Source organism: Notolabrus celidotus, chromosome 3, assembly GCF_009762535.1.
Source record: "Notolabrus celidotus isolate fNotCel1 chromosome 3, fNotCel1.pri, whole genome shotgun sequence".
NCBI classification, from domain to species: domain Eukaryota; kingdom Metazoa; phylum Chordata; class Actinopteri; order Labriformes; family Labridae; genus Notolabrus; species Notolabrus celidotus.
In genome coordinates this window covers 31,926,252-31,939,424 of record NC_048274.1, presented here as the reverse complement: position 1 = coordinate 31,939,424, position 13,173 = coordinate 31,926,252, and the positions used below count along the sequence as shown (strand labels likewise).

Below are 13,173 nucleotides of genomic sequence, written 5' to 3'. Positions count from 1 at the left end.
ACCTGCTTTAATGAATGATCAGCTGATTCTTATTTGTGCCTAGTTATGAACAAGAGACTAAATCTTTAACAGTGTTGAATTACATATCCAAAAATGATTTATTATCCTGTATATATATATATATATTTACATGAATGTTTAATGTTTTTAGAATAAGAAATGTAAAGCTTAACCTTTAACTTGACAGAATATTACCCCATTAATCATTTTGTGATTTATTGATTTCAGTTTTACCCCAAATAGTAACACAACACCTGTGTGTTGACGTTGTATTTAAGTCTTCATATTGTATATTTATGCCCCGTCTATATATGTAGAAACCATCATCATCACAATGTACAGATTTAGAGCAGCTACTGGGGCTGAAATGTGCTGTAAAGGTTACTTACATGCTATGGTTTAAGGCACTGTTGACCCTGAAGATAATAAGTGCATTGAATTACTTTGTTTTTTTGTTTGTATTGTATTTGTTTGTAGAATCATTACTATAAACAAAACGTTCCCTCAGCCAAATGAACACTGGGACACTAAGTATTTGAACTGAACACCTATGCATTTATTTACAATCTATACATGGCTCTGTAGGACTGCAGTTTAAAATATATTAGAATACAAGTCCTTTGTTTGTTTTGGTTTTTATTCTGTTTGTTCCTTGTTAATCTATGTTTGTATGTAACTGCAGAAATTACAATAAAAATTTGATCACAAAAAAAAAAAGAATACAAGTCCTACATTAATATATCTTTATGTGATTGTTGTGTTTTGCCAATTGAGTGCAGGAAGAGATGACAAGAGATCATAGGCTACAATATGTTGAAAATGGATCTATATAAATCGTAACACAAATAAATACTGTATTGTAGGTAGTCAACAAAATGTTATGCTTGTTGATTAATTGTCTTACCTTAAGTATATTTATCTACAACCCCAGTTCCAAGTTTTACCACCATCATCACAACGTACAGATTTACAATTTTATAATGTCATTTAGCACATGCTTTTATCCAAAGCGTTAGAGTAAAGCAGTGTTTATGGTCATTAAAATCAAGTCAGTTCACAAAATATCTTAACTCTCCTGTTATGTGGGTCAAATTGACCCTTTTAAAAGTCTATTTTAGGCCATATATGCCTTCCAAACCAGCTAAATGCAGCATAAAAGTCTGGGCAGCATCTGACAGAAGTGGAGTCGTGTTAATTTATCTTATCACTTCATAGAGATAAAAAAAAATTCAAAACCTAAAATAAAATAAACAAAAATATATGTCATGTAAAACTATTGTATTTATATTTAGTGCTTTCCAATGTACATTAAAAAAAAGTTTTTACATGAATTTTAATGAAAACGAGTGAGTTATCTTCATTGAACCATGTTCTGAGAGTTAAAGAACACCAATGGACAAATTTTGATTTAAATAGTTAATAATGGAGTTAAAAATTAGATTTAAAAAATGTGTATTTTGATTTTTTGGGGGTTCTGACACTTTTGGATACTTGAATATGCCCTTGGTCAAATTGTCCACGGAACATTATTGCTGTTCCAGAGAAACGAACATAACTGGAGGGTTAATATATGTTTCTACAATTCCTCAGTTGAAGTATAACTACTACTGTTTCTTAAGTTAATTTGTTATTTTACCTTGCACTCGCTCATTCTGATATTCTTTTCGTTTTTAACTGTAAACTCTGGGATCAATGTATCATTTGCATTTTGTTTTATAACAGAAAAATCCTACATAACATTATTTAAAGCAGCATCGTCACTAGCCATGGACAATGCCTGAAGTCATGTGGTGGTTTGATTGTGAAACTGATGTACAGTCAAACATGCTGCACTTCTTCCTCATGGTATGAATTTACTGTAAAACATTTCAGTAATACATTTGTCATGTAAACTTAAGTTAACAAACAACCAAACTTCGACAACAAAACCCCACCCAGGTTTATAAGGGAGGCTCCATTGGCCTGCGTGTCTGTAAATCCGTTCCCTCTTTATTCGGCTGCTGCCATTGGTCGGCGGTGACGACAATCCTGCGACGTGGTCCCGCCCACCGAGCGGATCAAGTTTGAATGAACAACAGCAGTCTGTTCTGGAGGTGCTAGTTGCATTTGCAGTAATTATCAAAAGTGTGTATCATATCACGGGCACGTCGATCCAGGATGGACATGAAGAAAAGAATTCATCTAGAGTTGCGGAACCGCACTCCGTCAGACGTAAGTGTGCCTCACAAGGTCTCTGTGCTGATGCTTTCACACTCAGCTAATGGAGAATCTTTCGTGTGATGTCTTGGCGAGGGGATACAAAGTTTCTTACAAGTTAAAAGATGATGGAGAGGTCGGGTCACATTGTTGCAGATGTGTTTACAGTCGTGCAGGTGCTGCAGGAACGCTGGAGGAACTTTTGTTACGTTTGTGATGTGCAGTTTGAGAATGCAGCACAGCTTTGGTATAAACAAGGCAAGCAGTACGAGGAGCCATATTTGTAACTTTTCATCTACAAACGCAGCCCACTCTCCCTGAAACCTTTTGTTATTGGTATCTCCTCTGTTTGGTGAACTATGTGCATGCCTTGACTAAAAAATGCATTTACAATAAACATTGCAGCCGTGCACTTGGCGCGTTCAGGATGCGGAGACTCAAAGTCATGACATTATCAATGATGCATAAAGATCAAAGACTCGTATTATCGTCTTGCAGGAGCATCCTGCACCTAGAGTAAGTCAAACTGCACAGATCAAGTTGGTTATTTCTGCAGGAAGTGCGTTCAGAGGTTGAGACTCAGCGTTCAGAGGCGAGCCTGCAGCCCGAGCAACCAAAGACCGAGACCACAGTGCGCACAGATGGCCGAAAGAAAGCAGTTTAGCGTGGACCGTAACGAGCCACCAGGCACGGTGAATGCTAACACAAACCCGCGTCCACATTAACCAAAATGCCTTTATTCGGTTGTTTCGTCGAGCCTTTGTCCCCCTCGATTAAATACTGAGTCGTAATGAAAACAAAGTGTGGAGCCGCGTTGTTGCTCTAGTTTTCTAGAACTAGGACAAGCCGCCATTTTACCGAGAAACAAAGGCAATTCCAAACACACCGAATATCCCGTTTATTCGACAAAAACGACGAGCGATTCATCATACCTTCGTTTTACAAGAAGTCTACACACGCCATCAATCCAATCTGCAACAGTTTAGCACAAGCAACAATGAAACGTTTTGCCTGGCAGCTATCTAATCTGCCTCAGCTGCCCCTCCTACTCACAAATGACCCTGTGCACGACTCGTAGGTCTGCTCGGCTCCGGATTGTTTTCACTAATGTGCATCTGCGCCGCTCATAGCCTTTAAACTCATCTCTTATGAAGCTCTTAGTCTGCAAACGAGGAGATTAAACACATTTGACCCGCTGCGTTCAGTCCTTTTCCACTAAAACTCGCTGAATGTGATATTTACGTAACGAAACGACAGTCAATTCATCGCGATACCTAAAGCGATGTGATGTCTCTGCGGATTATTAATGTACTGTAGTTTCAGGGTTCCGGTCCGTTCTGCTGATTGGTCAGTTCTGTTTAGTAATATCCGATATTAACACACCTGTGACCGCACATTACACAGATTAAATATATATGCGCAAAACTAACATTAACGTCACTTTACTGTCATAGTAGTTGTGCTGTGGTTAGGGGGAAACATAGATCCTTTACTTGAGTTACTGTACTGTGACTACACTGCAAAAATATTTAGTTAAAATAAATCATCATACATGAAAAGATGGCCAAAATACCCAAGTGCTATAATGTACTAAATCAAAAAGGTGCATGATACATACATGTATATCCAAAAAAAATACTGCAATTAATTGTATTTGCATTAATGTAAAGCAGTATTTTACTGTAAATGCAGATGGAAGATAGTCTGATTTAACTAGCAATTATTATTTACATGAACTGGATGAATATTTTCTGCATCAATTAATGGATGATTGGTGTGAATAATAAGAATTTTAAGGCTTTTATACAAATTGCAAATTTGATATTTTGTTCAGTACTTGAGTAAATGCACCACCATACATGTGCTAAATACTACACAACTTTTGTACAAATGATTCTAACAGCAGACTTTGAGTACTTGTGTTTACTTTGCATTTGATGTCTTTGTTTGAATTCTCATTTTGACATATGTTGATATGGCGTATTTGTTCTCTGTGCAGGTCAAAGAACTTGTGCTCGACAACTGTCGCTCAAATGAAGGAAAGATCGAGGGTCTAACAGATGAATTTGAGGAGCTGGAATTTCTTAGCACAATCAATGTTGGACTGACGACGGTTGCCCACTTGCCGAAGCTAAATAAACTCAAAAAGGTGGGTGTATTTTCCAGACAAACAAGCCTCTGTAACTTTAAGGCCCTACTTTTATTCATACTTTGATTGATTGACAGCTTGAACTCAGCGATAACAGGATCTCAGGAGGGTTGGAAGTTCTGGCAGCCAAATGTCCCAACCTCACACATCTCAACCTCAGTGGAAACAAAATCAAAGACCTGAGCACAATAGAACCATTGGTAAGTGTGAACTTATTAAATAAAGCACAATATAGAAATCCAGTTTCTGTATTATTCATCAAACGTATTTCTTCTGTTGACAGAAAGAACTGGCCACCCTGAAAAGTTTAGATCTGTTCAACTGTGAAGTGACAAATCTGAACGAATACAGAGACAACGTCTTCAAGCTACTACCACAGCTCACGTACCTGGACGGGTACGACAAAGACGACAAAGAGGCACCAGATTCTGATGCTGAGGTGTACGCAGAGGGCCTGGATGATGATGAGGAGGATGAAGATGGTAAGTCTGAGGCTTGATTCTCACATACTCTTAACGTGGGGCGCAACTGTTTGACTTGCTAATGGGGGCATTTAAGGAGGTGGCTTGTAATTAACAACTAACCGGTTTCAACCAGATGTAGATGAGGAGGAGTATGATGACGATACAGCACCGGGAGATGAAGAGGAAGAAGAAGGAGAGGAAGATGAGGAGGAGAATGAAGAAGAGGAGGACGACGACCTCAGTGGAGAGGTGGGATTAAGAGAACAAATGGAGCATAAATAAGAGAAGCATTTTGAGGTAACCTGACGATACTAACAACATTTCTTTTGCTCTTACAAAAGGAGGAAGAGGAGGAAGATGTGAATGACAAGGAGGTTGATGATGAGGATGATGAAGGTAAGTAAAATGGTGGCAGACTTTATCACAGAAGCTCTCTCTGAATATTTACTACATGCTAATGTAGACAGAATAAAGAGACACTTATCTCTGGTGTTATTCCAAAGGAATCAGCAAACTCTAATGTGCTCTGTTGAGTTTGAACAGATATTTGTTCTACTTTCAGTCGTCCTCCTGATCGGGTACAACACATAAAAAAAGCAGCCACATGCTAAAACATTACTCCTCAGCACTACTAGTGGTCAGAGATCTAAAAAGGGACCCTTTACTGATTTTATTGCAACAGGTGACGCTGCAACACCTGTGCTGTGAAAAAGCAGTCATACAGCAACTTTGGGACAAGAGATCTAAATGACTTTAAGTCAGCAGAGTGTTTCAATTCATTTTATAAATTGACACATATTGAACCGTCACTTTCTGTTGCCTGTGATGTCCAACTATCTGTTCTGAGAGCACGGATCTGTGCTTTACTTAATTCGTTCTCCATACCATTGCTTGTTGTAAGTAATGTGTGAAATCTGACTGCAGTATTGTCCACTGTCCCCTAACTCTAGCACATAAGGATTGTATAGTTACTTGCAGGGAGGAGTTTCCTCATTCCAGCACGTGGACTGACATGCACTCACAAACAGAGCCGACTCAGAGAGATATATAATGCATCAAAGCTAGTCATAAGCAAAACTGCAATACAGAAGCATGTATTATGGACTTTGTTGGTTTCAAAAATCATTATTCTCCATCTCAATGTGCTAAAAATGTACTTATTTAGTATGTGAAAAGTGTAGTTTGAGCCAGAATTGCTGACGACATGATGCAAAACCCCGAAACAGAAGTTAAAACATTTTCCTCCCTCTAACTGTGTTCTTTTATTTTCTAGAAGAAGAGCGAGGTCAGAAGAGAAAAAGGGACCTTGATGAAGAAGGAGAAGAAGATGACGATGATTGAGACACCTCTTGAAGCTAAGTTGTGAACTGTTTTAAAACCTGTATCTCCCAGTCACTTCCCAACAACCCAATGTATTCCCCCCAGTTTCATATTGCAGTAGGAGTGGTTTTTGTTATTGGCCAGTCAGGTAGACAGGGTTGTCTGGAGAAATAAGTTAAACCTCTGTATCTTTGATGCTCCTGTATTCCAGTCTTTACAGTCCACTTTTAACTGCTTTGTGGACGCGGATTTTGTAATCTCAAATAATAGCAAAGATAAACCTTTTTAAGAAGTTTTTTTTGTTTTCTCACCCTTTGTGTACGGCCAGTTTCTGATGAATTGTGTATTTTAAGACTCCCCTTCAAAAGAAAAAAACAAAATGAAACAAAAAAAGAGTGCATGTCTAAAACATTTTAAAGTCAAATACTGGATTTCATGTATGGCTGTTCTCTCCTCGTCTTAATCTTATTTTTTTGCATCGTACTTATTTTTTTAAATGTAAGTTATGTATTTGTAGTGTCACCAGTATGCCAATACTCTCTGCTGTCCTGGTGTGAAACTTGTGTTTGAACATGCACAGTGTGACCCTCACAGGGCATATTTTTAAATCATAGCAAAAAAATGTCTGCCCTTGTCAAAGCTCCTCCTTCTCCTCAGACCCTCAGCTTTGATAGTTCGGAAATTACGTGTTCTTGTAAATAATGACCAAATCTATTTTTTTGTATTCTCTTTGATGACGGCAGACATTGAACAGACAACCGAGGTGAAACTATGAATTGTAATAAGATATTAAATATGTATGCTGCTTTATCTAAAAATACGCAGTGTGAAATTTCTGGAATTTGAACACAACTTTGTATGCATAATCTTTCCATAAAGACAACTGTTCAATGTCAGAACTCATTATCGCTTTCTCCATGTTCATTTATGTGGCACACAGGTGGCAATGTTTGAGTTTGTGATGGTAGAGTAGAGAAGTGCTTGATATAAATGGAGGTACAACAGAAGCTTATGTGCATTGAAAATTTATTGTTTCAAAGTGTAAACTCTGGTAAAAGTCAGTTATTTGGACTTTGTTTTCACTATTATACCTAATGGTCAAATTGGCCTACCTCAGTGATTTTTCACTTTATGTTACATCCACTGTCATCAGCCAAATTGTTTCTTTTTTTTCTCCTCCCATTCACTTCAATAAATCCCTTTTATATATGTTTGGAAGTTTGTGGTCCTTGTTTGACAGATTCACATGATAAAATGTACACAGTTCCAGTCTTCATTCATTTTCTCCGTATGGATGTTTGCTCCAGGTTGCACTTTTCAATGACAAAGGTGTCATAACTCCAAGCTGCACAATACTTACAGTACTACAGGAGACCAAACTGAGCAATCTAACGCTCAGATTTACTTGTTTCCCAACATGTGTAGTCTACAAAGAGAGATCCAGTCATTTTAAAAGCATACAAATCCTACAATCCTGTTTTCCTACCTTCCCAGAAATTAACATGGTGGTTAACTTAAGTCATCAGTATAAGAAAGCGCCTGACATAGCACAACTCCAGCTGCAACTTCACCTGTCTCTCCTCTGTGGATGATCCATTACTGCTGGATCCCTCTCTACTTTCACTGTAGCCTTTTATTTTCCCTGCAAAAACATACACATCAACCATAAACATGTCAGAGGGTCAAGTCTGAATTACAAAGGTTCAAACGTTGAGGTTTTCAGATTGTATTTTGATGTGATGAGGAAGACTTGTGCCCTTCTCTTACTTCTTACTCTATCTCTCTCTATAAATCCCTTTCTTGTTATGCATGCAGCAGATCATCTTCATTTTCTTGGTATTTCAAAAGCAGGATCAATAATCAGACCGGTCTGACTGAGACTGGTCCTGGATTAAGAAACAAACTGAATGTTAAGCAGACCCTTTTTTTGAACCTGACTGGCATAATTGAGTCAATCAATTGCAAAGCCAGTCCACACTTCTCTTAAATGTCAGACTGGTGGAAAAACCTGTTGGAACAGAAAAGTTGAGCAAAGGCCTTTCAACTGTGATTTAGCCTTCGTCTAGTCATGGTGTAAGTGAAGAAGGAGATGAGCAGGAGTCTCTAGAGAAAATGACACATCTACATGTTAACACATCTCAGTCATAGTGATATACTTAGTTTAAATGTAAAAGGATGGTTATTATGACAGTCTCTTGTACTGTTAGGAATAGGCAAGAGGATATTTTCATACCTCATCTGAAGGTATGTTGTCGGGGTCAAAGACCAAACACCGTTAAAGGTACAGTTTCACACAAATCTTGCACCATTTCAACTGGAAACATTCAGCGAAATCTATCAAGCGTCACAATCATTACTTGCGCAGCCACATCTTACAAAAACAATGTGGTTAACAAATAAACATGTTATTAGCTAAAAAGGTAAAATATGACAAATAAATAGAAGCAAATATACATCACCCCCCTCCCCCATCCTCAAAATTAGCCCTAAAAACCAAAAGCCAGCAAAGCGTCCCTTGAGACTATAATCGAGTAGTTACGCAAGTCCACTGCCTCGGGATCCACGTCTCCTCTGCTGATTCCCCACTGTTTAAATAAAGAACAGAAATACTCTGAGTGAGTGAGCCATCCACTCTCCTTGGGTAGAAAGACTGCATTTGAGTAGCTGTTTATCAGCTCTGTGAAGTCAATTTATAGCCAGCAACATTTGTGGGTGAAAGAAACAGTAAGGGATGAGCAGCTCAGAGGAAAGACAGGATCTGTGTCTGCAAAAGCTCGTCTCATCTTGCAAAACCACTTCACGTCAGCCATTTTGAGAGGATGCTGCAGCTCACTGCAATCTGTGTCTGCAGCAGGGTCTAAGGCCTTAGGGAAGAAAAGTAGGTGCCAGACGCAGTCTTTTATCCTCCAGTGTTGCCCCAGCAATAATGAGAACTAGATGATGTTTTGGTCATTACAGGGCGATGAGTGGAGAGGCTCGTTTGCCTGTGTATTGCCACATGAATCATAGGGTAGGCATAGTGAGACAAACACACAGGAGGTCTGGCAGAAATATGCAGCAAGGGATCATAACACTGAGAGTGTTTGATCAAGAATATGAAGTTTTAAAAACAGAGAGAAACCCTCATGATACTGAATCCCTATCATTGATTTCATTTTAAGGTGGCATCCCATGAGAACTGCCTCGCTTACATTATTTATCTTATTAATTATAATAATGTTATTCCAGTAATTGCATCAGTTAAGACATTTATCATATTACTGTGTGCACTATGCAGGGCAGCAGGAATTAATTTATGACATATAAAAAAGATGGACTGGAGGGCTCAGAGGCTTGTTGGAGGTCAGAATTGGGGGCAAAAAGGAAGCAGCTTTGTCAGTCCATGCAGCTGAGAGGTCACACGTTGTTGGGGCTAACGTTCTTTAGGTTGTTGAGCTCCAGCTCCAGCTGGCGTATTCGCACATCCTTGGTGGTCAGCTCCTCCTTCAGTCGCCGTAACTCATCCTGCTGCCGGAAGAACATCCTCAGGAGCTACGTTAAGAGAAGAGCAGAAGAAAATCAAGCCCATGAAAATTTCAACACAAGAATGAAAAGATAATGAGATTCTGATACTCGGTGTATTATAGGGTGTCCTGAGGGGAACAGTCTTAAGGCTGAGCAGGAGAGTTGTTTGTGATCCACAATTTAGGGAAAAACTATTGTAGGTAAATAACATACAAAAACTTGTGCAGGTCTGCATATTAATGCTGTCAGACTGTAAGGGCAGTTCTCCTCTGCAATTACATAGAACTGAGTGTCTTTAATAACACAACCCTGCACTGTAACTTTTATGATTACATTTTAATTCCCTTCTCATATTTTTTCATATTTTTGTTGTTGTTCTTATTCATCTTTTATTTTCTTTTTAATGATCTGTATTGCTGATTTTAAAATATCCTCTTTTATGATGTTTTAAAGTGTGTGGAGCATTTTTATTTTCCTTTTTTGCTGAAATGTGCAATATAAACAATCTTGCTTTGCCTTGCCTAACGTCCAGAGAGCACCGCTCCAGAATATATGAGGACAGGAAAGCAGTCCAGCTCTATAACTCTTTGTTCTCAGATGAAAAAAAAACTCTTTTTGGATCCCCAAAATCATTAAAATCTCTTCTTTGTGGTTCTATGTTCTTGAACAGAACAATCCAAAAGGAGAAATGGGTGTAATATGGTACAATCACCTTCATCCATCTCAGAAACACTCATGCAATTGATTTGCTACTCATCTCTTGCTTACTGTATGATTAGTTGTGGTGTTATGATCCCCTAGAAGTCCTGGTAACTATCTGCTAAAAGTAGTTCTGGTTCCTTCTCTTACAGCAGAGGAACAGCAGAGTAAAGTAATGATGGCCGTCTACATGAAACTGACATCATAGTTCTTCACATACCTCATTCTCTGTCCTCGGTGGTACATTCTCCAGAAGGTCGATACCGTTCACTACCACACTCTTCTTCTCCTTCACTGGGGCCTTGAACACTAGCTTGTTTGGACGGCTGTAACCTTCTTTTAAGGATATCAAGACCGGATCTGTTTGAACAAAGAAGCACCGAAACCTTAACTAAGAAGGGGAAAGTCATACAAGGCACAAAGAGGCTAAAACCCTTAAAAAATCGTCACATAGAGTCAACTAATACTTTGTTTGTCTTCACTGTTGTGCATCACACATACTGTATATTGGTGTTAGCTTTGAAGCATGGGAACACGTTTATTTCCTGGTCTTTTGGTCTTTTTACAGACTTGCCTGCACACCAGAATATGAAGGTTTGTCAGTAAAAGGTTTGGATGGTGACTTAGCTGTCGTAGGCAGGACTATGTTATTCAACAAGCCAAGGATGAAGAAATTAAGCAATGTGAAATCTGTTGAAAACAATTTGCCCTCTTTCCTCTGCATTTCCCTAAAAGGCCTTGGACACCTCTATAGGATTCAGCAATGGTTAACAAGCTAACCTTCTTGATACCATCTGCTCACTGGGGGCCACTGACTGCTTTATTAAGCAGATCTAGACAGGTCTTTGACTGGCTCCTGGAGGGCCTTTCTTCACGCATCTATCTCTCTGATCCTGATGTGGCCTTCAAAGTCCACCAAGGCTGGACAAACATTTGTTTTTCCAGCTTGAGTTTATCCCTTCAAGCCTCCTCCATTGCATCTAGGCTGCTGTAAGCTAATTGATGTTGTAAACGAGATGGAGTCAAGCCAATTAAAGCTCCACGACTGGTTGGATGTTTGTTGATCTCAATCGCGTGCTGTGCCCAGCTGCTTTGAGTCTGGGCTTTGTCTGCGTCCAGCTTGAATCTCACTTTCCTCTGACAATTGCTGCTGTAGGACAGCAGGACGAGGGAGAACAAGGGGTATTGACGAATGAAACTAACTTTGCAGGTTCCCTCTTCTCTACAGCTCAAAATCACTCATCTTGTCAGGAGCTGTAGATCAGTTCAGCCATCCACTTTGACCTGTTCATGCTGTTGCCTCTGAGCTCTTCCAGGATGTTACAGACGTTGGTGGCTCAAGGAATTTGGCCACTTTGTGATTGCTTTTGCCCCTGCACCCTCTCCATTACACTATGGAAATGTGCTGGGTTCAGATCACCCTCACACCCACCTACACTTCCTGCTTTCTCATCATGTGGATGGTTGTTGCTATCCAGAAGACTATTCTTTTAAAACTGCTGGACCTCAGCCAACTGACTCAACCTGCCTCTCAGGTTCAAGTAGCTGTTGATGTGAGGTGGCTGGTCATCCTCTCTTGCCCTACGTGTTTCAGGTCCATGGTAGAAGCAGCCTTTCCCCAGCAGCAGAAGTATCTTTGGACCTTGTGTCCTGCAGCAGCTGTGAAAGCCTTAAGGTGTGCTGATCATCAAACTTGTGGTTCGTTCTCTTACTGCTTGAGTTGCTGCATTGTTTGCTATGACTCATCTTCAGCCCTCACTTTCTGATTAAGAAGGTATCCTCTTCTTAGTGTTTTTTGTAGCCAAGTGTGGGTGGGAGTGGATCCTACTTTCTAAAAACATTCTCAACCTCAAGAGTTTTTTTCTCCAAATGACGGATTTTGTAGCTTTAAGTCACCAATAAATGTACTTCAGTGCCTGATTCAAGCTGTATGATCTAAGTAAGGTATAATGTGTGGTTAGCTGGTAGTTATGGGAAATAGAATCCAGAAAGGGTGAGACACGAAGCTGAGCAGCAGAGAACTCACCTGCTCCTCTGCTGTTGCTAATATTGCTGGACAGGATCCAGTATGAAAATGTCCGTAGCCTGCTGATTTAACATGCTAACCTAAGCAAACGTTTTAGCCATTGTTTACCAATATGATGCTAATGGAAACAACAGAAGCAAAATGTGCAGGAACTCTTTTCTGCAAATTGATTTGACATGATGTAAGATCAGTTGCCTCCGGTGTTGCTCATGTTAGTGAAAGTTAATAACTGTTTTCAAGGGGTTTTCACCAATAAGAATCAAGCATCTTACACAGCTGAAAGACCAGTAAAAAAGCCAGGTAATAAATTAGAATAGAATATCCTATCCCTAATTTGTACCATACTATGACAGTGACATTTAGTGAAGAGCAAAAACAGTTAAAGATTGTAGGTGACTTCATGACAACCCTCTTAAATCACTGTGGCTTTGTTCAAATATTTGTTTTTGCATCAGATCAGAAGGATCAGATCACTGCATCACATCTACATTTGGCCTGTGTTGTTTCATAAACTACCTGAGGTGTATCGCTGGGTGTGTTTGAAGTGTTGTTTACCTCTATTTATTCCGCTCAGCCATTCACTGGCAGACAGCGCAGGTTCTGTTCCCGCTGTCATGGGGTAGATGTCCTCCTGGTATGTGTCTGACTGTAAACCAGGACACATAGCAACACTTTCATTTTATTTATTATATTTGGCACAGATGGTTATCCAGTAACTTAAATGTTATCGTCTTAAAGCATGGAGTAGATTCTCTGCATGAGGGTGAAAGTGTCTCAGTCTAAGAGGTTTACTTCAGTCCTTTATCTAATTCCCA

General features: G+C 39.4%; 2 protein-coding genes across 9 annotated transcripts in view; one reads left to right on the top strand and one right to left on the bottom strand.

Annotated features, from left to right (window-relative positions):
• The first annotated feature begins 1,994 nt into the window (after window positions 1–1,994).
• anp32a (acidic (leucine-rich) nuclear phosphoprotein 32 family, member A) lies at window positions 1,995–7,347 on the top strand. 3 transcript variants are annotated; one of them, XM_034680016.1, is made up of 7 exons: window positions 1,995–2,211; window positions 4,196–4,345; window positions 4,423–4,545; window positions 4,629–4,827; window positions 4,943–5,058; window positions 5,151–5,205; window positions 6,086–7,347. In XM_034680016.1, the coding sequence occupies exons 1-7, from the start codon at window positions 2,158–2,160 to the stop codon at window positions 6,148–6,150; spliced, it is 762 nt and encodes a 253-aa protein (XP_034535907.1). In that variant the 5' UTR covers window positions 1,995–2,157; the 3' UTR covers window positions 6,151–7,347. The 3 variants fall into 3 exon arrangements, with proteins under 3 accessions (XP_034535907.1, XP_034535906.1, XP_034535910.1); XM_034680015.1 differs by having other exon boundaries at window positions 1,996–2,211; window positions 6,083–7,347; XM_034680019.1 differs by lacking the exon at window positions 1,995–2,211 and adding an exon at window positions 2,794–2,888 and having other exon boundaries at window positions 6,083–7,347.
• Window positions 7,139–13,173, bottom strand: part of coro2ba (coronin, actin binding protein, 2Ba) — a 57,760-nt gene continuing 51,725 nt past the window's right edge. For all 6 annotated transcript variants that reach the window (XM_034680003.1, XM_034680004.1, XM_034680005.1 and 3 more), the window contains 3 exons: window positions 12,914–13,004; window positions 10,553–10,692; window positions 7,139–9,660 (listed from right to left, as the gene is read on the bottom strand). In XM_034680003.1, coding sequence (XP_034535894.1) covers window positions 9,526–9,660; window positions 10,553–10,692; window positions 12,914–13,004 — 366 coding nt within the window. In that variant the 3' untranslated portion in view covers window positions 7,139–9,525. The remainder of the gene's footprint in view (window positions 9,661–10,552; window positions 10,693–12,913; window positions 13,005–13,173) is intronic.